At 39.2% G+C, this 23,090-nt stretch overlaps 1 protein-coding gene across 1 annotated transcript in view; it reads right to left on the bottom strand.

The window, feature by feature from the left end:
• The window catches only part of FRK (fyn related Src family tyrosine kinase), an 86,072-nt gene extending 67,808 nt beyond the window's left edge, over positions 1 to 18,264 (bottom strand). The window contains exon 1 of the mRNA XM_004264850.3: positions 17,343 to 18,264. Within this exon, the coding sequence (XP_004264898.1) occupies positions 17,343 to 17,713 (371 nt within the window). The 5' untranslated portion in view covers positions 17,714 to 18,264. The remainder of the gene's footprint in view (positions 1 to 17,342) is intronic.
• Positions 18,265 to 23,090: the final 4,826 nt, after the last annotated feature.

The raw sequence follows: 23,090 nt of genomic DNA, 5'->3' as shown, positions 1-23,090 counted from the left end.
TATTTTATCTATGCTGCAGGCATTAATGGTTGTAGCAATTATAAATTACTGTGGTACAAGATGTCAAAATATCAACTGTGTGGTATATTTAAAGGTATCCAAATTATTAGTTGAAATTGAGCTGCTACTCTTTTCAAGGAACCAAATTTGAACAGCAAGCAAAAATAACATATACTGATAAAGTAAAAAAAGAAAAAAAAAAGGTAAAGAAAAAGAACAAGGAGGAGATAAACATCCACTTCTGGAAAGATGACAGAGAAAAACCCACAGGGCACCAGTTCCTGTGCCCCAGTTTTCCAGTAAAATGTTTGAAGTCAGTGAGATGACAAGCAAGACATACTGATTAGTAAGGAAATTCTAAGTGACTGAAGAAGAGATGCACCTAGAGTAATTCTTGAGTAACAGTGCCCAGAAATTTGATGTTGCTGCTGCTGTCGTTTAAGTAGTTCCCACATTCATGGTCAAAGCATAATAGGGACAATAAAGGGGCCAGAGTAGATCAAACATCAGTTACCATAAGAAAATAATAGATGATAGATAGATAGATAAAGATTTGTTTTCACTGATGAAAAAGGGTCAGGTATGTGAATAATGGGTCCTTCAAGGAGCCAAGTTCTTAGGGACTCAAGTTAGAGAAAACTGGCTACTCTTCCCACAAGAATAATCAGAAAAGGAAAGATCTTGAGAAGACAAAAGGTGAGCTATTAAAGAGATAATCCTCACAAATGATTTACCAGAAGAAGGGAAATGCAGCCTGTAAGTAAAGGATGCCATGACTTGGGACCTGGAGAAACAGAGGAAAGGTATCAATATGGCGCAAGAAATAAGGGTATGGAGTAAGGAAGAGATGATAAGGAGTTCATAATAAATCTCAAAAAGTATTGGACACAGCCATCATGTTTGCTTTATGCAGAGTGATGTGCTCCCACAGGGTTAGGATCAGGCCTTAAAGAGTTGGCCATGGACCACCCTAAACTGACTGATGTGTCGTAGATAATAATTACTAATTACATGATGAAAGGACTAATGAGAAAACATATTTAAATCATCTAGCAGTGTTTAAACACTTCTACCCTTTAAGATGAAATAACTTCCATCTGTCATATTAGTAGAGCAAAATAAAAACAGTCCCAAAGAAAGACCCTCGATAGAAAAGAGACAAGGAGCTATAATTTTTAAAGTGTCAAATAGGATGATAAATGACAATACTTATAACAATAAATATTATGTAAGCAAATGAATATTATATAATGAATAATGGATATAAGCAGCCTAAATGGTCCATCAAGTCATAGAATTTAAGACTGGTTTAAAAGACCAAATATAACTGCATGTTTTACTATTTGGGGCACCAAAGGTAAAAAGATACAGAAATAATAACAGTAGATTGTTAGATAGACGCTTATCCACTTAATTTTTTTTTTTTTTTTTTTTTGCGGTACGCGGGTCTCTCACTGTTGCGGAGCACAGGCTCCGGACGCGCAGGCTCAGTGGCCATAGCTCACGGGCCCAGCCGCTCCGCGGCATGTGGGATCTTCCCAGACCGGGGCACGAACCCGTGTCCCCTGCATCAGCAGGCGGACTCTCAACCACTGCGCCACCAGGGAAGCCCCACTTAAATTTTTTTAATCTTGAAAAAACAATATTCATTTAGAAGAAGTAGACTTTGGGGGTTTTTGAAAGCATCAGAATAAAAAGGTCATTGTAATTGATAATCATAATTAAAAATTAAAATGTTAATATGTATAAAATAGTATAAATCAAAATAACATAAAGCAAGAAGTACTTGAAATTAAAAGGGAAAACAGAAGATTTTTAATCCAGTATTATAGGTCTACAACAGATTCAGTAAACAAAAAAATGTTAATGGCTTAAAGAAGAAAAAATATGATTAAAAAGATTAAGATTTTTAAAAATTAGAAGAAAACTTCAAAGTGAAACAAGAACTTTTGAGGGGTTTTTTTTTTCATTTAATGCTAATGTACAGGAGTGAGTCAGGGTAGTTAGAGACACTGGTCAAAAAGAACTATTCAGAGGTAGGATCAGGGGTCGAGGGAGAAGCCTGCCAGTATCTACAAAAAAGGAAAACTGAAAATCATTATAATATTCATAAAAAGTGTCCAAGGCAGGGACTGTGCAACGTAATGTCATGAGAGGATGGGAGGCTAAGGCACAAAGCCATTCTAGCCACAAGCTGCTTGAATGAAAACTACCGGCATAGACATTATAAGTGAACAGAATCCACAAATAGCACCACCTGGGGAATGCTTTTTTGCTAAGTTCTTGGATTCACTGGAAGTAAGTTAGCAATATCATAGAGTGCCAGGCGTACCACACCAAAAGAAATAGCATTTTGTGGGCCTCCTGAGGTATTATTCTCCCTCCTTTCTGCTTCCCCCCTCAACTCCCCCGTGCACTTTGGGACTTAAGAAAAATAAAATACTAGCATAACCAAAATCAAAAACAAGGCAGCTTTGCTTCTCCCAGAACCACACCTCCAATCAGCCTCTCACCCTGCATACTCAGACCATGGAGCCTGTCCTCAACACCACAACAGCCTCAGGAAGGAGTAATATCTACAGAACAAATATAGCAGAAACTCAAGATTCATATAGTAGGCATAATAAACCTGTTTAATAATGCAGCATTCAAAAACAAATCTTTAATAAGCATGAAGTGTATTGATGAATGTGCCTAATCTACTCAGCATTGTTATTACACTTCATGCTTAAGGCACTTTACATTGTTAATTAATGTTGGTTAATATTCGAAGTCCTTTTAATTACAGTTAAAATGTCAAGTAGCATTACAGCAAGAACATATTTGTTTATATATTCATGTTTGTGTTTAATTTCTTACGGGAAGGAGAAACATTTGAGATGCAGAAGGTAATTTTACATGATGACAACAGAATTACTCATTATTTTTGTGTGTTTAGAGCTATTTTTAGATGTGCATACATTGCATTGAATTCATTAAGGAAAATTCTCCTATAAAGACATAAATAAGAGAAAAGCAAATGCAATGTCAAGGATCTTAAAATGCCTGGGACTGAAATCTAAATACCTGTTTAGTAATAACACAGCCTTTTGCTGATGTTAGTACAAGAGACCAATTTGTTCAACTCCCAGATTTTCCCCTTTTGCCCTCAGCATCAATGAGCAAGAAAGACTGTGTTCTCAAAACTATACAGTGGCATATAGGCTGTCCCTTATTAAAGAGAATCAGTTTGAAATGCCAAACACAGATGAAACATCAGCACAAGCTAATTAAAAGGCCACTCTTCAATTCCAAAATCTAAGTGAAAATAATAGTCTTTCATACCCGATCAATAGACCTGAAACTGGTTATGTTCTCCAATATTCTTAGGATGAATATACATATTCATGGACCAAGAAAGACTTCTTCTCCCTTAATATCAAAATTAATGATTTAGGAGTAATTTGGCCACACCTTGTATATCAATGGTTCAGGGTAGAGCAAGTTATTGCATCTATGAGAACACCTACAAAGTTCTTTATTTCTCCCTATGTCTTACAAGTTTAATGAGCAATAATAATTCAAATTCCAGACTCCAAACAAAATTTTACAAAATCATTTTCAGCTAGATCCACACTCCCCCTCCCCACAAAAAAAGTCATGTGGCAGAGGTAGAAGGGAAAGAAATGAGGAGTGAAGCCAGAGAGGTAATGGTAGAAATGGGGGGGGGGGTCACTGCAAGGAGACTTGGGAGTTAGCTCTGAGTGAGACAGGAAGCTGCTGGAGAGTTTCAAGCAGAGAAGTAATTTTAATTTTTTGGCATTTTAACAGAGTCACTCTGCCTGCTGGGTTGGGTATAGATTATATTTTAAGGCAACAGTCAAATCAGAGAGGCCAGTTAGGATGCTATCATACTAAGCCAGATTGAAAGATCAAGATGAGTTGGACCAGACAATGGCAGGGGCTGGTAAGGTACTGATTTGTGGATATTTATTGAGGATAGAGGCAAAATGATGTTCTGACTGATGAGAAGTGAGGTCTGAAAGGAAAATGGCTGTTGGTGATTCCAAGATATTTGGCCTGAGCAAATGGAGGCATAGTTGTTATTGACAGAGCTGGGGAAGACAGTGGGACAGGTTCATAGGAGGAATGTAGGAGCTCAGTTTTGGAAGTGTTGGAAATGCCTGGAATTTGGAAACTTCCATTAGGATATAGTGATGTCAAGTATACATGTCTCAAGTTGAACGAGATGACCAAGAAAATGAGGCCAGATAGAGAAGAGGATCAAGGTCAGAGGACTGGGCACTCCGATATTTAATGGTCTGGGAGAAGAGAGGGTGCCAGCCCAAATGTCTCAGTTATGTGGGAGTAAACCAGGTGACTGGGTATCCTGGAGATCAATTAAAAGAAGTGTATTAAGGATGGTGGAGTTATCAAGTGTGTTAAATATTATAGTATTGGTAAGATAACTAAGATGAAGACTAAGAACTGACCAATGGATTTTGCAATGTGGAGTTTCTTGGTGACCTTTAATAAGAGCAGCTTCCTGGAGTGATAAAGTCTAATTGCAGTCAATTCAAGAGAGAACCAGTCCGCAAAATCCAGCTTCGGAAGCAAAGGAAATACATTTCAAGGAATGTACCAAGGATGAACATAGAAAAGGAATCCAAGTTAAGGGAGATTAATAGGTACAAATAAACCAATTGTAATGTATGGGCTTTACTTGCATCCACAAACAAATCACAAAATAAATCCACAAAAATTTAGATTCTAACCAAATATTAAGAAAAGGTTTATAAAACTATGGGAAGTTTCACACTGACCAGATATTTGATATTAGTGTTATTTTATATTTTTAGGAGTGATCATTATACTCAATTATGTTTGTTTGTTTGTTTAAGAGTATTTCATGCATTTTAGAGATACTTACAAATGAATTTACAGATAGAATTATATGATGTCTAGGATTTGCTTCAAAATAACCCATGGTGGGGTGGGAGTAGAGGTGGGAAAAAGGAGTATAAAGATATTTGTGGAAGTTGAGTGATGAGACAACGGGGTACTGTTTTCTACAGTTTTGTATATGTTGGAAAATTCATATAGTAAAAACATTTAAAGAAGGAGTGTGGTTGAGAGAGAGATAGAGGGGAAAAAAAATGAAAAAGACCCCAAGTAAAGGCAACTTTTTCAAAGGTTTGCTGTAGAGAAGAGATTATGTGCAATAGCCCGAGGGGGAGAGGAGTTAAGGGTTGTTTTTAAGAGTTAAGAATGTTGATTTTATTTGCTTGCTGCTGCATAGCTTTCCAAGAGGAAATTAGTTCTGAAAAATAATTTAATTCTTTACTAACTGGCATTTAAATTATAGTGGTTACCTTAAGAGAGGTCAAGAATTTTTATAAGAAGTGAATATCCATAGATTCAATTTCAGTTGAACCTACAGAATGCTTAAGATTCAGGCACATTCTAAACTTGCTAATTCTTTTTCAATATGCCCCCTCAGCCGTTATGCACCTATGCACCCACCAAATACATACTACCAGAAACTTTTCACCTAATAACATTGATTGAAAAATTCTGTTTCAAAGTTATAATCTGCTAACATATTTGATTAGCAAAGTATTGTGCATGATAGTCAATACATTTGAACTAAATGTAACAAAATGACTGAATCAAAAAAGGTAGAAGCAAGAGAAATTGTCATGTAAATTGTGTAGCCACTCATTAAAATCAAGCTTTCCAACTCATTGACCTCTTAATCGAGCTATTATTAAAGGTTTTCCTTAATACTCCACTGTACTGATTTTCTTTTTTTCAATATTAGTGGCTAAGCTAACAGGTAATGAATTTTTGTGTTGTAACAAATTCTCACAAATAAATAGTGAGCAGGGTGAATGTCTGTTTCTGTGGTTTCTATTTACAGTAGAGAAGAACATGCTCAGTGATTGTTTGACACTTGTTACTTTCCTTTGTAATAGAAATTGCCTTCTCCTCCTTATGCTCTCCTTCGTCTCCTCTGTCTTGTCTTCATTCCATCTATTTTCTTTCTCTTCATCTGGCTCTCTTTCTCAATGGCCATTACCTCTAAGTTCCATTAAACATGATTTCATTTCGATTTTCCATTCTAGGAAAAGTGTCTAGACAGAAAAAGGACATGCAGTAGGAGATCTGTCTGCTCTTTTTCAATAAGTTTGTCTGACCAAATACTTGGTTTCTAAAAATAGAAAAGCAGTTTAAGAAGAAATGACAAAGTTACCTTCTTAGCTTGGGCAAAGCCTCTCTCCATGACAAAACCTCCAGTGATAAGGATAGTTTGCTCCCCTCTTTCAGCTGGGACTGAGATCCGTCAGATAGGTTAAGCTCCAGGAATGCAGTAACCTTGCCAATTACTTGGGTTACCCTTAGCAAATATACTTACTTTCTGCTGGATCAAACTAAACTGTATATTATTTATACTCCTATTTCTTTACAATGGTACAAAATTATAATAACCAAAAGTTACTAAAATATGTCGAATGGATAAGAACATAGGTTTGAAAAACAAGTTGGGATCATTTTTCTCATAACAACCCCTATACAAAACTAAACCACTAAGCATGTTCAGTGATCTCTGTCAGCTGCAACAATGCACTTAGAATGTTAAAATGAAATGCTTTTTGAAATATTTTATCTTCCTAGAACTGTTAAGCAAAGATTCCTGGGAGATGTTCTTTCTTTGCATTTGAAGAAGATTAGCTTCTATTAAGTTAATTTCAAAGTCAAACTGAAAATGTTCCTTTGAAAAGGAAAAAAATAGTATTTTGTGCATTAAATAAATGAAATAGCTTTACAAGAAAAATATTAGTCTTAACTGCAAATGTAAATGTATAGATAAGGTAAGCAAAGTAAGTGACCTCTGTCCTAGGAAAAGTCATCATTGGAACTGTGCAGAAGCTTATGTAAACCTTCCCTGATAAATGTTCAGCTATCTATTCTTTTATTTTCTCAAAAAGAGATTTCATAGTCTACATGTGAACATGTCAGCAGAACAACAGTTGGTTTTACTATTATGAACATAGTATTTCTTTGACAATTAAATCAGCAAATAATAAATCCTTCTTGTTTGCCCTAATGGAGTACTTTCTTTGTGAGACCTTCTCAACCAGTGGGAGCAAGCAAGGCTGTTAACTTCCTCTAATTCCCTACAGAAGTCTTCTGTTTTACCACTTTGCCTATACAGCCAATTTTCCATTAGTGAATGTAAAAGACTTCTTATATCACTATCAATTTGCTTTCATCCAAATTGCCCACAGTCCAGGCAGGAGGCCAATTCATTGTTAGGTCCATGAAGTCACTTGGTTTCATTCTCTGTATGATGAATAGGCATATTTTTGTGGGTTCTTTTCTTTTTACATTGTGAAAGATGATGAACCCTAAAATATAACATATCTTTTGGGTGGTAGAAAGAGGGTACAGAATGAGGGAAGAAAAGGGTTTAACTCACTTTCAGTGACAATGATTAGCATTTTATTTTCTTCACTATGGATGGACCCAACAGAAAGTCTGCCTTTGAAAAGTTACGTTGGCTATAGTCTCCTTAGTATAAATGCTTATGTAACACAAAAGCAAAAGCTCCAGGGATATTTATTTTAATACAGTTAAATACTATAAGCCTAGAATCATGAACTTCCCTACAGAACACATTTGTCTGACATACTTCCATTCTTAGCATGGAAATGCTAAGTATCCTTACCTAGTCTTCCCTCAACTACAAACCAAGCCATATTGTCTGTCTGCTCCTCAATCCTCTTTCCTATTCTCTTTAATTTCTCACATACTCTCACTTTGTATTCCTTAAACATTAGCTTTACTTTATTTTATTTTACTTTATTTTATTTTATTTTAGCTTATGGGATCTTCGGTTTGTTCCTTACATCTCCTTTTCTGATGTTTATTAAAAATTCATCTGCCTTTTTTACCGACATTTTAAACTACTATGTCCCTTCCTTCCCTTTGTCTCTATTTTTTTTTTCTTGGCTCCTTGTGTGTTTCTCCTCTAATGCATGTGGGTCTTACACAGGGCTGAAGCCTCTAGTGAGGGCACTTTTCTGCCTCACTCTGCAGATCAAGAGATAACCAGAATGAATCCTACACATGTGCACAAACACAAGCTGACTGCAATCCCGGAAACAAGGAGAAATGGCGGGGAGGTTGTATCAAATTCTCCAGCAGACAAAGATGTGTGCCCTTGGTTGAAATTGAAAAGAAATGAAACAAACAAGTAAGAGGCAGGGGAAACAACACCAACCAGTGTTAGAGCCAGAAAAGCGAAGTGGGAGCGAAGTAAGGGAGTAGCAAGGTAGGTTTTTGGCCAACAGTCTTTAATTGTATTCTATCAAACAACCTGTCAGTTTGGCTTAGAACTAGTCGCTCAACAAAGCTCAGAAACAGAATTTTTTTAAGTACTCTTTAATTAGTATATAAAGATATAAAATTATTTTTATTTATAATTTAAGATCATAAAACATGTCTAGACTGATCATCAGTATTTACATATTAAAGTAGGTTATAACAACAGACCCCTACAAAACTCAATATTATGTTCTAGAAAGTAGAAATAAAAAAGAATTCAAAAAAATAAAGAGAGAGAGAAGGAAGAAAATAAGCCAGAATTAAGGTCAAATACAGTTATTGTGAACAAGCATTTAGCTGGACTCTGAGCTTCCTCGTAGCTAAGAATAAAAATGTGGTGTATAATAAATTAATAATTTATTATCTGCTATAAGGAAGCAAATCAATTTTTCAAGAGAAACAAACAAACTTTGCCTGTGCTAATTTTACAACAGGTTCTTACACTTTTTAAACACCATTCCTTTTAGAATATCATAAAACCTATAACCCCTTATCCTAAAAAATGCACAAATATACATCACACAAATTTTATATGCAATTTCAGAGGGTTCATAGACTGTCTCAAGCCCCTCTCTGTAACCTTTAGGAGTCCATGGTCTAAGGTTAAGAATTCTTGTCACTGGAATTTGGGGAAGGAGTATCTTAAAAGTCACAGTGGATAGGGCTTCCCTGGTGGCGCAGTGGTTGAGAGTCCGCCTGCCGATGCAGAGGACACGGGTTCGTGCCCCGGTCCTGGAAGATCCCACATGCCGTGGAGCGGCTGGGCCCGTGAGCCATGGCCGCTGAGCCTGCGCGTCCGGAGCCTGTGCTCCACAACGGGAGAGGCCACAACAGTAAGAGGCCCACGTACCACAAAAAAAAAAAAAAAAGTCAGAGTGGATAATGACAACAGTAATTGCAAAAGCTATGTGTTTTTTTTTAAAATAAATTTATTTATTTATTTATTTTTGGCTGCATTGGGTCTTCGTTGCTGTGCGCGGGCTTTTTCTAGTCGTCGCGAGCGGGGGCTGCTCTTCTTTGAGGTGTGCGGGCTTATTGCAGGGGCTTCTCTTGTTGTAAAGCACGGGCTCTAGAGCGCAGGCTCAGTAGTTGCTCACGGGCTTAGTTGCTTCGCAGCATGTGGGATCTTCCCGGACCAGGGCTCGAACCCACGTCCCCTGCATTGGCGGGTAGATTCTTAACCACTGCGCCACCAGGGAAGTCCCCAAAGCTATAATTTTTTATGTCTTTCTTATATTAGGAGGATAATATTAAAGGATAATTCAGTGAAAATAGTATTGTGAGGAGGGCAGAGTCATAAACAATATCTGATCAATCACAATATCTACATTTGAACTTTTGGCCAGAATATTTGTTACCTTTACTTTTCATTATTGAATCATGAAAATCATTCTTTTAATCATTTTTTTAAATGTTCAACAGAAGCATAGAATCTACAATACTCAGATAAATAAATCAAATAGCTGTTTATCATTCCCATACTTTATTTTATAGTTTACTAATATACATGCCTAAACAATATATTATTTGGTTTTATTTGCAGACTTTATAAACTAGAATCATATTATATGCCATCTCTTGAAATTTACTTTCCACTCAACATATTTCAAAAACATACCCATGCTGTTGCATGCACCTCACTTCATCGTTTTCACTATTGTATAATATTTCATTGAATAAATAAACCACAATTTATCCCTCTCCTATTAATGGACATTTGGATTGATTCCAGCCTTTCACTATTAGAAATTGAATTGCTATCAACATTGCCTAGGAAAGGGTTTTACTATAGAGATGGGGGAGGGGAAGAACTCATAGGCTCATTGTTAGTTATAGTCTAGGTCATAGGCTAGCTGGTTAAATGGATGTTCATTAATCATCATGCTTTAAATCTTACCTTAAAGTTGCACATATTGTTTTGTATTTATCAAACATGTTTTTTTTTTTTAAATAAAGTTGTTGTTTTTTTAAAAACCATCGGTAAACTAGAATATTTTCTAACATTAAAATTTTCAGAAAATGGACAATTTTGCCTTAAAAGATATCAGGGGTTTCAGTAAGCACCAAAATTATCATAAGAGAAAAATTGTCTACTGGGATCCTTTGATCTCCATTAATTATCATGTAACTTTTGTTTTCTACCATTTTACCAGGACCTTCTAAATCAATAGCATGACTCTCCATTTTCCTAAGCTACTGCTTTTTAAAGTGAGGCTTTTAATAAGAGGTAGTACAGAGTTCAGAGTGATTCAGCATCAACACCAATATGTGCCTGATTCCTATAAACTACTGCCTAACACAGATACAAGATATTGAGTCACTCTTCTATTGTTTTTATCTGAAACATCATTGTATTCTCTGCATGATAATAGCCTGAAGTTAAACCGAGGAATATCTTATAACTATAGTATATCATAGAAGACAACAGGGCTTACCTTCACAGACAATCTTCTTTAAAAGTTACATATATTTGCTGCCTGTACTTTAAGACCTTGAACTAAGCTCAGTCTTTCCACATGACCCCAAAACTGGGGAGGATAGCACTCAAGAGAAAAATTCTTTAATTTTGCCAACAATTTTGGGAAGGCCCAACTGCACTAAAGATAAACCCTTGACTTATCCTCGCTCTGCCCCAACTTCTAAATCGAAATATCTAAACTTATCAGAGGATGTTTAAAAGCTACCAACTTTGATGCCCTAGAGAAGGTGAAATTTTTGGTAAATCCCAACCAAACAGACATAGTCCTTAGGACCCTGCATACTCTGCTCAGAGACGGAGGCAGCTAAGCTCCATTGCCTCTTTTAATTTTGCTTTTCCTCGTCTCAGGTTCTCAGGATGAACCCAAGTCCCACGTGTAGAGCCCTAACATACAATACTTTTTCAATGGCTCAACCCAGCCTAAACCTCCCAGTTCAGAGTCCCAGACACAGCATGAAGTTCCTTGTTATAACTCACTCACTCTCTTTACTGAATGACATCATCTGTATTTACATTATAAAACTGCTTTTTAGTGTCACCAGTAATCTTCCAGCAAATCTAATGGTCTTTACCTCTTCCTCATTACTCCGACCTTTGTTTAGCATTTGACCTAAAACATCCTTCTTGACATTTTCATTTTATCTTCTTATTTTGAGTAAGATGCTCATTGTTTCCTTCAGGGGCTCTTCTTCCCTGTATGAGTTAGGTTTTGCTTCATAACAACTACAGTCTTCCCTCCTTATCTGAGGGGGATTGGTTCCAGGATACTGATATCTGTGGAGGCTCAAGGCCCCTATATAAAATGGTGTACTATTTGCATATAATCTACGCACATCCCTTAAATATACTTTAAATCATGTCTGGATTACTTATAATACCTAATACAACATAAATGCTATGTAAACCGTTGCCAACATGTGGTGAATTCAAGTTTCACTTTTTGGAACTTTTTGGATTTTTTTTTTTCCAACTAGTTTTTATCACATTCAGCTGAATACACAGATACAAAACCTAAAGATATGAAGAACTGACTCTGTTTGGTTAACTCAGGAATCTAAAGGTGCGCAATTTGGGATGGGCTCCACTGACCTTAGCTGGGATCATGAGTCTCCACTCAGCTGGTAAGTCAGCTGGGACAAAATAGGGCTTCTCTTCACATGGTCTTCCCTCCTCCAGGAGGTTTGCTTGAGTTTTTTCATAGTAGTTACAGAACTCCAAGAGCAAAAAGAAAGCAAGCCCCAACATGCAAGTCCTTTTCAATCTCTATTTTTGTCACATTTACTATCGTCCCATTGGCCAAAGCAAGTTCCGTGGTCAACGAAGATTTTGTGTGGGAGGAGACTACCCGAGAGTGTGTAGTAAGGAGGTATAAAAAACTGGGCCGTTACTACAATCTACTCACCGCATCTACTCACATAAATGACGGGCATTTCTAAAGAGTTAATCTTTGGCCCCTTCTGTTTCTTAGAGTCTCACACTATGGTTCTCATAATCCTTGCAAAGCCTACAATGCCCTGCAGTTCTTATATTCCTGTAATATCTACAACACCTCGGTGCGAATGCCTTCAAAAATCTATCTTCACAGAATAGACTTTTCTTTTTGCCCAAAGTTTTGTATTTCTACATTTCTCCTGGACATTGTCATTGAGATGACTTATTAGTACTTCACATTCAACATGCCTAAAAGCGAATGTGTTGTCAGCTTTTCTGTTTCAACCACACCCCCTAATAAGAAGTACTTTATGAAATGTATATTTCTCTTACTATTTCACGTGGTCCCAAATAACATTTTTAATTCTCTCTCTTTCTCTCCTACATCTAATTTGTAGTTTTGCCTCTACTATTTACCAGATAAGAATGCTCTTGGATTTATTTAAATTTGAGTTTCAATTTTCTCATCCTAAAAACAGTGATAAGAAAACCTGCCTTGCAGGGCTATTATAAAGATTAAATTAGCTCATATATATGGTTTTGTGTGCTCAGCACATCAAAGGTACTTAAAAGTGCTAATTATTTCCCTTCCCCTAAGTCCTCTCAATTTTTCATTCATGAGATTGTTCATATTCCTACTCTTCTTTTTTTTTAAGAGTACCACAATTAGAAATTAAACCCTGACAACCTCATGCTGAAGACATTTGGTACAACTTCCCTACTCCTCCCTAGCCTCTCTCTTCTCCATTCCATTCTCACACCATCACTGCCTTTTCAAAGTTCTTACTTCCATCTATTTCCTATCAGACAAAACCCAAACTCTTTAACGTGGCACACATGGTCTTTTCCAAAACCTAGTCCCAACCTCTTTTTCCAGATTTCTCTTTGCTCTCTCCGTAAATGCTTCAACTAAACTGTACAACTTCCCATTCCCTGAATATACTTTTACTTCCCTTCTGCCATGTTCAACAATTTGTACTGAATTGTCCCGTCAATAAGCATTGAGTAAAACTGAATGGGACAGTGCTTCTACTACACAGAATCTACAACTTCAAGAGGAAATAGAGAGTCTCACCTCCTGAGATTATAAATTCGCTGGAGCACAAGCACTGCCTTAAATAGTTTTCCAGGCATGATACAGGAAACACAGGTATCCTGCCCTCAAAGACTTCACAGTCTTATATGAAAGAGAGAAGTTGTACAACTAGCCATTATACGATAAAAGTACAAGCTCCAGAGGCAGGCTGGAAGGGGGTCATGAGAGCTGAACCCTGAAAGAAAGAAAGGTGTGATTCTCCCCAAAGCAGGACTTGTCTCTTCTATGTCTGCATACATTCAGTCACGTATTTGTTTCCTCATTCATCCATAAAGATTTTTTTTTTTTTTTTTTTTTTTTTTGCTGTACGCGGGCCTCTCACTGTTGTGGCCTCTCCCGTTGCGGACCACAGGCTCCGGACGCGTAGGCTCAGCGGCCATGGCTCACGGGCCCAGCCGCTCCACGGCATGTGGGATCTTCCCGGACCGGGGCATGAACCCGTGTCCCCTGCATCAGCAGGTGGACTTTCAACCACGGCGCCACCAGGGAAGCCCAAGGTATTATTTTTAAGTGCATGCTACATGACAGACATTTGTGTGACTCTACAGCATTTAGCAGCATCTGTATTATGCTGGCTGAAAAAGAGAAAAGCAGACCCTAGCGTCCAGGAGTTTGCCTGGCACTTATGACTAGGCCTGGGTGTTCTCCTCTTGAACACAAACAACGTCACAGAATACCAGCATCAGAAAAGGCCATTCTGTGACCACGATGGATCAGGACAAAAACAAGATTGGATTCTTTTTTTTTTTTTTAACATCTTTACTGGAGTATAATTCCTACAATGTTATGTTAGTTTCTGCTGTATAACAAAGTGAATCAGCTATACGTATACATGTATCCCCATATCCCCTCCCTCTTGCGTCTCCCTCCCACCCTCCCCATCCCACCCCTTTAGGTGGTCACAAAGCACAGAGCTGATCTCCCTGTGCCATGCGGCGGCTTCCCACTAGCTGTCTATTTTACATTTGGGAGTATGTGTCCATGCCACTCTCTCACCTTGTCTCAGCTTACCCTTCCCCCTCCCCGTGTCCTCAAGTCTACTCTCTACATCTGCCTCTATATTCCTGTCCTGCCCCTAGGTTCTTCAGAACCTTTTTTTTTTTTAGATTCCATATATATGTGTTAGGATATGTTATTTGTTTTACTCTTTCTGACTTACTTCACTCTGCATGACAGAGTCTAGGTCCATCCACCTCACTACAAATAACTCAATTTCATTTCTTGTTATGGCTGAGTAATATTCCATTGTATATATGTGCCACACCTGCTTTATCCATTCATCTGTCGATGGACATTTAGGTTGCTTCCATGTCCTGGCTATTGTAAATAGAGCTGCAATGAACATTGTGGTACATGACTCGTTTTGAATTATGGTTTTCTCAGGGTATATGCCCAGTAGTGGGATTGCTGGATACTATGCTAATTCTATTTTTAGTTTCTTAAGGAAACTCCATACTGTTCTCCATAGTGGCTGTATCAATTTACATTCCCACCAACAGTGCAAGACGGTTCCCTTTTCTCCACACTCTCTCGAGCACTTATTGTTTGTAGATATTTTGATGATGCCCATTCTGACTGGTGTGAGGTGATGTCTCACCGTACTTTTGATTTGCATTTCTCTAATGGTTAGTGATGTTGAGCATCCTTTCATGTGTTTGTTGGAAATCTGTATATCTTCTTTGGAGAAATGTCTATTTAGGTCTTCTGCCCATTTTTGGATTGGGTTGTTTGTTATTTTGATATTGAGCTGCATGAGCTGCTTGTAAATTTTGGAGGTTAATCCTTTGTCAGTTGCTTCATTTGCAAATATTTCTCCCATTCTGAGGCTTGTCTTTTCGTCTTCTTTATGTTTTCCTTTGCTCTGCAAAAGCTTTGAAGTTTCATTAGGTCCCATTTGTTTATTTTTGTGTTTATTTCCATTTTTCTAGGAGGTGGGTCAAAAAGGATCTTGCTGTGATTTATGTCATAGAGTTTTCTGCCTATGTTTTCCTCTAAGAGTTTTATAGTGTCTTGCCTTACATTTAGGTCTTTAATCTATTTTGAGTTTATTTCTGTGTATGGTGTAGGGAGTGTTCTAATTTCATTCTTTTACATGTAGCTGTCCAGTTTTCCCAGCACCACTTATTGAAGAGTCTGTCTTTTCTCCATTGTATATCCTTGCCTCCTTTATCAAAGATAAGATGACCATATGTGTGTGGGTTTATCTCTGGGCTGTCTCTCCTGTTCCATTAATCTATATTTCTGTTTTCGTGCCGGTACCATACTGTCTTGATTACTGTAGCTTTATAGTATAGTCTGAAGTCAGGGAGCCTGATTCCTCCAGCTCCGTTTTTCTTTCTCAAGACTGCTTTGGCTATTTGGGGTCTTTTGTGTTTCCATACAAACTGTGAAATTTTTTGTTCTAGTTCTGTGAAAAATGTCATTGGTAGTTTGATAGGGATTGCACTGAATCTGTAGATTGCTTTGGGTAGTATAGTCATTTTCACAATGTTGATTCTTCCAATCCAAGAACACGGTATATCTCTCCATCTGTTGGTATCATCTTTAATTTCTTTCATCAGTGTCTTATAGTTTTCTGCATACAGGTCTTTTGTCTCCTTGGGTAGGTTTATTCCTAGGTATTTTATTCTTTTTGTTGCAATGGTAAATGGGAGTGTTTCCTTAATTTCTCTTCCAGATTTTTTCATTGTTAGTGTATAGGAATGGAAGAGATTTCTATCTAGGTGTAAAATAAGACACTTCCTAACATTTACAGGCCCTTGGCGTTGGAAAGAATATCAAAAGCCCCCCAACCCCCTTTTGTATTTGAATTTGAGTTTGGAAATCAGCAACAATGCACCATGGCTCTTCCTACAATTTTATTACCTGGGCCAGTAAGGGATGCTGCAGCTCACATCAAAAGAAAAAACACATGAGAAAATGAGTGAATCCCCAGAGGTTCCTCTACTAAGGACCCACTCTATAAAATGAGTCCTGAGAGACATTCCCAGTCTTAGGTTTCACTGGAACCAGGCAGCAAGAAGTTTAGGGTAAGTAGCAGTCTGAGCCTGCTTCTCAACACACCAGACCCCAAGTATGACAATGGTGTCAAGATCTTGCTTTATCTACTTTATATTCAACTACCACTAGCATAACCTTGCGACACTATGCCACTATGCCACATAGTGACACTATGCCACTACTCCACCTGACACTTGCATGGATGGATGGATGGATGGATGGACGGATGGATACGTGCATAAGTACATAAAGTTTTCTTCCTTGGTTCCACTATAACTCATAGGATTTATTCAAATATCAGGGTAAAGTCTTAATCTCCTTCTCTGGAGAAATAATGTCATTATTTTTCTTGTTAAAACTTCCTAAACATCTGTAGCTGGCTAGTTTCTAATCATAATAAAACCCAAAAGATATCATAATTTGGGTAGCATAACTCTATATCTTGGACTCAAAGAAAAATATCCAGTCATGATTTCACTGGGAAAATGTAGCATCTTCTAAATGTGACCTTCTACATTAGTTACCCCTGTGTGTGCCTATCAGAACTGGAGTTGATGCTTCCAAAAGTTTAAAAACAGAGAGAGCTGGACTTTAGATTTGCAAGTGTAGTTTAAGGAAGATCTATGATATACCTGCAAATGAGATGCAGTTCTATGTTAAAGTGAGGCATGACTTATTTTACAGCCAAAGAAAAGACAGAGCATTAAATGCACCATTCGTTTATGTTGATGAAAATGCACCCAGGGCCTGTGGGTATACAAACTGTTAATAGAAGTCATTTCAACAGCTACCTTCCAGTTTCACTCTCACCTAGCAGGGGAGGTGTGTTTCAATTAGAAGATTCTTGCCAGTATTTCCTTATACTTTCTAGGCAGCTCTTTGAAAATTAGTGGGTTTGCAGATAGGTAAGAAGGAAACCTCATTACCCGCCCTCAGAGAGCTGAGAAATAAAATGTGTGTACTACTCACGGCTCTGCCTGGAGGCTCCTGTCCTCAGCCACATAGTTAGAAGGAATATAGCCCTGCAGCTGCTGGTCAGAGCTGTCTGCCCTTTTCTCCAAGTGCCTGGCGAGCCACCAACCCTCATGGGACGTGTCCAAGACTTGGAGCTTGTCGCCCGCGCGGAAGCTCAGGTCCTCTGGAGTCCGAGCCTGGTAATCAAACAGAGCCACAAAGTACTGGCCCTGGCTTCTCTCGGGCTCCAGACACGGCGGCCGGGGAGGATCGGGGGGGCAGACAGTCCACGGGTTCTGAATCACCACCGACTTGTCTGCCTCCTGAGACAAGCAGGGGAGACAGGGCTCCAGGTACGTCCGGAGCCTCAGGCAGATGTTACCCATGGCGCCCCCGTGGGCAGTGGGGGAGAGGGGCTTCTCCCTCTCCCCTTACTCTCTGCAGATCCACTTTCTCTTCTTCCACCTGGAAACTTTGAAATCAGCACCAGTCCTCCAGGTTTGGGGAGCGTGTACCAAGCCCTGGTTCCCAGCAGTCCGGCGGACCTGCTTGGAGAGGCTCACCGGCTTGCTTTCTGTGCCCGTAGCTGCTGCCCCAGAGCAAAACCTGGTGGGAGCTGGGCAGCTGCTCGGTGAGAGAGTGACTTTTCTTCTTGTCTGCTTAGGAATCCCACCACAAAAATAAATTTGAGAGGGCTTTATTTAGACAAACGTCTGAGAACAGAAAAGAGTCCTCCTGCCTCTTGTCCCAAGAAAAAGTTACCAAGCGAAAGAGGTGAACTCCAGGTAAGATCTCCACGTCTTACCTTTGCCAGCAGCTCTCTCCCGCGTCAGGTCTGTCTCTGTGGTTTGACCAGTCCTGACCTCCACTGCTCTTTCTTTTTTGCCAATGAATAACCAACCGGCCCAGGCTTCTGCCTTTAACATCCTGAGCTAGGAACAGACTGTAATAATTTCTTCTTACTTCCTGGTTCTTTTGTGTCTGTGATCTAAATGGGATTCCCGTCCTCTCTACCTCTCCCTTCTCCCACACCCGAGAGACTAGCGCCCTCACCAGGGAGCCAAACTCTTAAAAGCAGCTGTCAAATTCCATGTTCCTGAGCTTCCCTGGTGGCGCAGTGGTTGAGAGTCCGCTTGCCGATCCAGGGCACACGGGTTCGTACCCCGGTCCGGGGGGATGCCGCATGCCGCGGAGCCGCTGGGCCTGCGCGCCCGGAGCCTATGCTCCGCAACGGGAGAGGCCACAACAGTGAGAGGCCCGCGTATTGCAAAAAAAAAAAAAAAAAAAAAAAATCATGCTCCTGGACAGATAGGCCAGCACAGGGAGCATTTTGTCCTGCTATGCTACCAGCACAGAAATTAAAGGCAGAGATATTTTTCTTCCATAAGGACGAGTAGGATAGTTTTGCCACTACTAAGGGGAATAAAATGGAAAATTCAAGTGTTTGGGTATTTGTTACTGGACAAAAGGGCAACTGGGAAAGAGCCATTGAGTTCCTACCTTTTTTTTTAATCACTGTGAATAGATTTTAATAGCCTCAAAATACATTTACAGTCTGGAAAAATACAAGAGCAGCTGACTAAAACGGTGAGAAACCGAAACACTGCATTTTCCCACAAAGACATGTAATTTCCCATCCTTCATGTACTATTTCAGAAACACACACACACACACGCACAGACTAGGTGACCAGCGGAGAGAAAGAGTAGGAGGGCTGCCTGTGAGCTGCTGTGGAAGCTCCTTCTATTCAACTCTGACTCCAGGTCTGCACTAGTTCTTGCTAACTTCGCTGGCAGGAGCTCAGGAACTAATGAAGTTGACATCAGTGCAGCCATCGCGATAGGCAGTGAGTTTTGCTCTACTTCCCCTAGTTCAGGGCAGCTGTCTCACAAATGGGTGCCCTGGATCCCAAAGAACACCTAGGCAGTAAGTTTAGATGGGTCAACACAAGGCCATTTTCACTAGTAGAGAACACTGCAGACTTGTTTATGATGTGTCACTTCTTTTTGTATAAGGCCTTTATTACCAAGTTGCTCTCTTAAAAACAATTTCTCTAAATGTTGCTGGAGCCTTGAACCTGGCTAACCTAACCCCAGTACAAACTCAAAATTCCTGTTCTTTGTCAAATAGCAAGGCATTTTTAGTAATCAGAATAACTGAACTCAAGAAAAAGAAAAAAAGAAGAAAAGAAAGACAACCAGAGGACCGTGGCTTTAGCCCCTCCTGCTATTTCCTTGTACTAAAATCAGGCATTCATGGCAGACAGATCATTTGGTTAAAACAAGATCTCATGTTCTAGGTTTCCCCAACTGTCTTCAGAGTCAGAGTAGAAAGTACTAATTTGGCAGGAAGAGAAAAGCCAAAAGCCAAGCCAGGTTGGTTGGTTTGTTTGTGATATGGGACCGAAAATATAATTCCAATACAAAACAGAAGAGAAAATAATGATTCTATAATATTGAGAAGCCATAAGAATATTTTGTTCCAAACACAATATTAATTGTAAAAAGTGTAGGATCCTATTAATGCCCCTAAACAGAGGCATAGATGCTAAAGTCCTTCCAGAGATATCTACATGATCTAGAATATGAAATAAGATTTGGAAGCAACTAGAGAGATGTATTCAAAACCAATTTGTAAGTGGAGTTTAAGACTTAAGAAATTTGAAGTTTCTAAATTCAAATATGCCTCCTTTATGGTTATGACAAGGCATTCCAGAAAAAGACAGAGTGGCAGACCTGTACAGCACAGTCACTGAGCTAGTGAATGAAATTGAAAAAAGAAACCAGCCATCCAAAGACATCAGGTAAGCAATGGCCTGAGAAACCTGAGGCAAGGGGTGGGGAGAGAAAGGGTTTCCTTGTGTCGATAGCACCAGAATTCTACAGCCACCCAAGCTTGAAGCCTTGCAGTCATCTTTTACTCTTTCCCTGGTTTCTTTGAGCTAATCAATCACTAAATTCCACTTGTCTGTCTTTCCATTTATTCTACATTTTCTTTATTCCTTCTGAATGACAGCTGGGTGTTGAACAAAACAAATATTCTTCCCTAGATTATTCCAGAGGGCTCGTAACTAATCCCCTTTCCTCCAGTTTATCTCGTATTTCTGACTCATCTTGCACACCACTCCCAGAGCAGTTTTTATAATAGTAACAATGCCAGAGGTGATATGAGTACTAGTAAAAGTAGCTATCAGTTTTGAGGGCTTTCTATGTGCCAGGCACTGTGCTAAGAATGTTACAAATGATACATCATTTAACTCTCAGAAAATAAAAAACAACAATACCTGTGAGGCAGGTAGTATTTTTTTTTTAATTTCAGTGAAGAAGAAACTGAAGCAGAGAGGTTAAGTAACTTGCCCAAGGTCACACAGCCCCCATGTGGCTGAACCATGAGTAACACCCTGGTCTCAATCTGACTCCAGAGTCTGAGGTTTTAACTCCTGTGTTTCAATGACTCTAAAAAAAGGCTAATATTCTTCTGTGTAAAATCCTTCAGGGACCTCCAACATGTTTGGAATAGAACCTGCTGTCTTTATCAGGACACACAAGGCTCTGGTAACTTCTCGAACCTCTCGGCCCTTTACTCCTACATATACACACTGTGATGCAGGCTCACCAAGCCACCAGCCGCCCCTGAAGCCCAAGGCCCTCTTTCCTGCTGCACCTTTGCTCCTTTCTCTACCTGCTCCCCTGGTGACTTCCTTGTGATTTTTCCAGGCAGGTTCAAGTAGCACCTTCTCTGCCATAATAGATTAGGGGCCTCTACTCTGTGTGCCCCTAAAACCTGGCACACACACTTCTACTTGGTCTCCTATTAAATTCCACTTGATACCCTTACTTGTTTGTTTTCCCCAGGAGAATAAAATTTCCTTCTTGGAATCTTCAGTGCCTTGTACAATGTCCAGTATGTAAGCAGTAAATATTCAATAAGTATTTGTTGAAGGAGGGAAGGATGGAAGGAAGGAAGGAAAGAAGGAAGGAAGGGGAAGGAAGGGAAGGGAAGGAGCCACTGGGGTAAGATAAACACGTGTACAAGTGTTCACGAATGAGAGCAAAGAGCGTGAAAAGAGCTGGGACCACAAAGGATAGTGACTTTCTGTCTGTTGTCTCTTAGTCCCCTTTTTTCCACGCATTGTTTCCCAAATGTTAGATTCCTTTGCCAGCCTCCTAAACCGGTTTTCCTGCCTATAGCCAATCTCCTTCCCATCCTTACCGCACACTGGCACCCCATGAATCTTAAATCACTCTCCTGCACAATAACCTTCAACAGATCCTCATTGCCTGGAAGATACGGCTTGGAATTCAAGACGAAAAATTTGCACTTTATCCGATCTTTATCAGATGTACCCTTTCAACATCCTCCTCCCATTACTGCCTTATGTTAACCCTCTCACTCAGCCAAATAGGTTTACTGTGTCTCCAATAGGTCTTGTTCATTCCCACCTCTGATCCCGTCTCCTTTGCCATGCTTTTTCTTGGTATTCCTTCTCCTCCCAACAGACTTCTGCCTGCATTTTGAGGCCTGAATAAAAATCCCGTACCTCCTTTAGAAACTCCTTGTCCATTTCTGCCAAAATAATTTTTCTTTTCCTTGAGTTTTACTAGCTCCTGCAACCCCACATCCAACATACACACAGCATTAAATGAATTTAGCCATGCTCCTGTATCTGATTTGCTGAGCACTGCAACAGAAAAAATCCCACAGCTACTCAGTTTTATACCAGGACAAATTAATGATCTCCAACTCCTGTTAAGCCCTTAGCTCTGCTCAACATTCTTTTACATGCCAGCCCACTTAGATGCAGTTCTCCTCATTTTCTAGTAGCACTCTTCCAAATCATCCACCATTCTTCTTAGACTCTGCAGATATCCTTTTTCTCTAATGATGAACTTGTCACAGAAATTCCAAATCTGTTCAATATTAACCGATTCAATGTCCTTTTCTTACATCAAAAAATATATCCACATCTGCAAATCCTTGCACTTTCTTTCTCCCTGAGACAAAAACATCTACTTGCCTATCCAATGTCCAGTTTGTTCTTCCTACTAACAGAACCTTACTTTTATAGAAGTGAAAGGCTGCAGACTTCTTACAACCAGAAGTGGCCAAGAAGAAAGTAAGCAGAAAGTCATTGGGTGGGGTTTCAGGAAAGTCCCTTAAAAAAGGCAGACTCAGCTGGAGGATCTACTCTCTTTCCCTTCCCTCTCTTCTGAAACTCAGTTGAGATGGCTGGACCTCCAGCAGACATATTAATTATTAGAAGCCAACATGGACTCAAAACTGAAAAAAGAAAAAAAGATGCCAAATTAACCTCAATTTTCTTTTGTCATAGGAATTGCTATTATAAAGGGGAAATTTTTCACTTACAGCAGCACTTAGGGAATATTAAAGTCAAATGCTGTTCAGCATTAGTTGAAACAAGCTAAAACTGTTGAAGGATATGAACTTTGAGGAGCCGTTGCACGTTAGATCCTTACTGTTCATAACTGAAGTATTTCTCCTGACCAATGACAATGGACTACTTTAAACATCAGCCAACACGGGACTCATTCTGTCCTATCCAAAGGGTATGTTTTCAATACTTAAAGAGTATAACCAGGAAACTCCATTTCTAACACTTCAGAAACCATGACATTTCCCCTCAGTGAACTATGAACTATGCAGTGAATTTCTTTACTGATATGAGTTTTCTTGCTTGCAAGTAAATCAGCTCAGCTTGGAAGAAAAAATTTAAAAAATTTTAATTCAAAAATGGTTAAAGCT

Source organism: Orcinus orca, chromosome 12 (assembly GCF_937001465.1).
Source record: "Orcinus orca chromosome 12, mOrcOrc1.1, whole genome shotgun sequence".
NCBI classification, from domain to species: Eukaryota; Metazoa; Chordata; class Mammalia; order Artiodactyla; family Delphinidae; genus Orcinus; species Orcinus orca.
The sequence above is the reverse complement of the archived record's forward strand: the minus strand, read 5'-3'. Positions and strand labels throughout refer to the sequence as shown.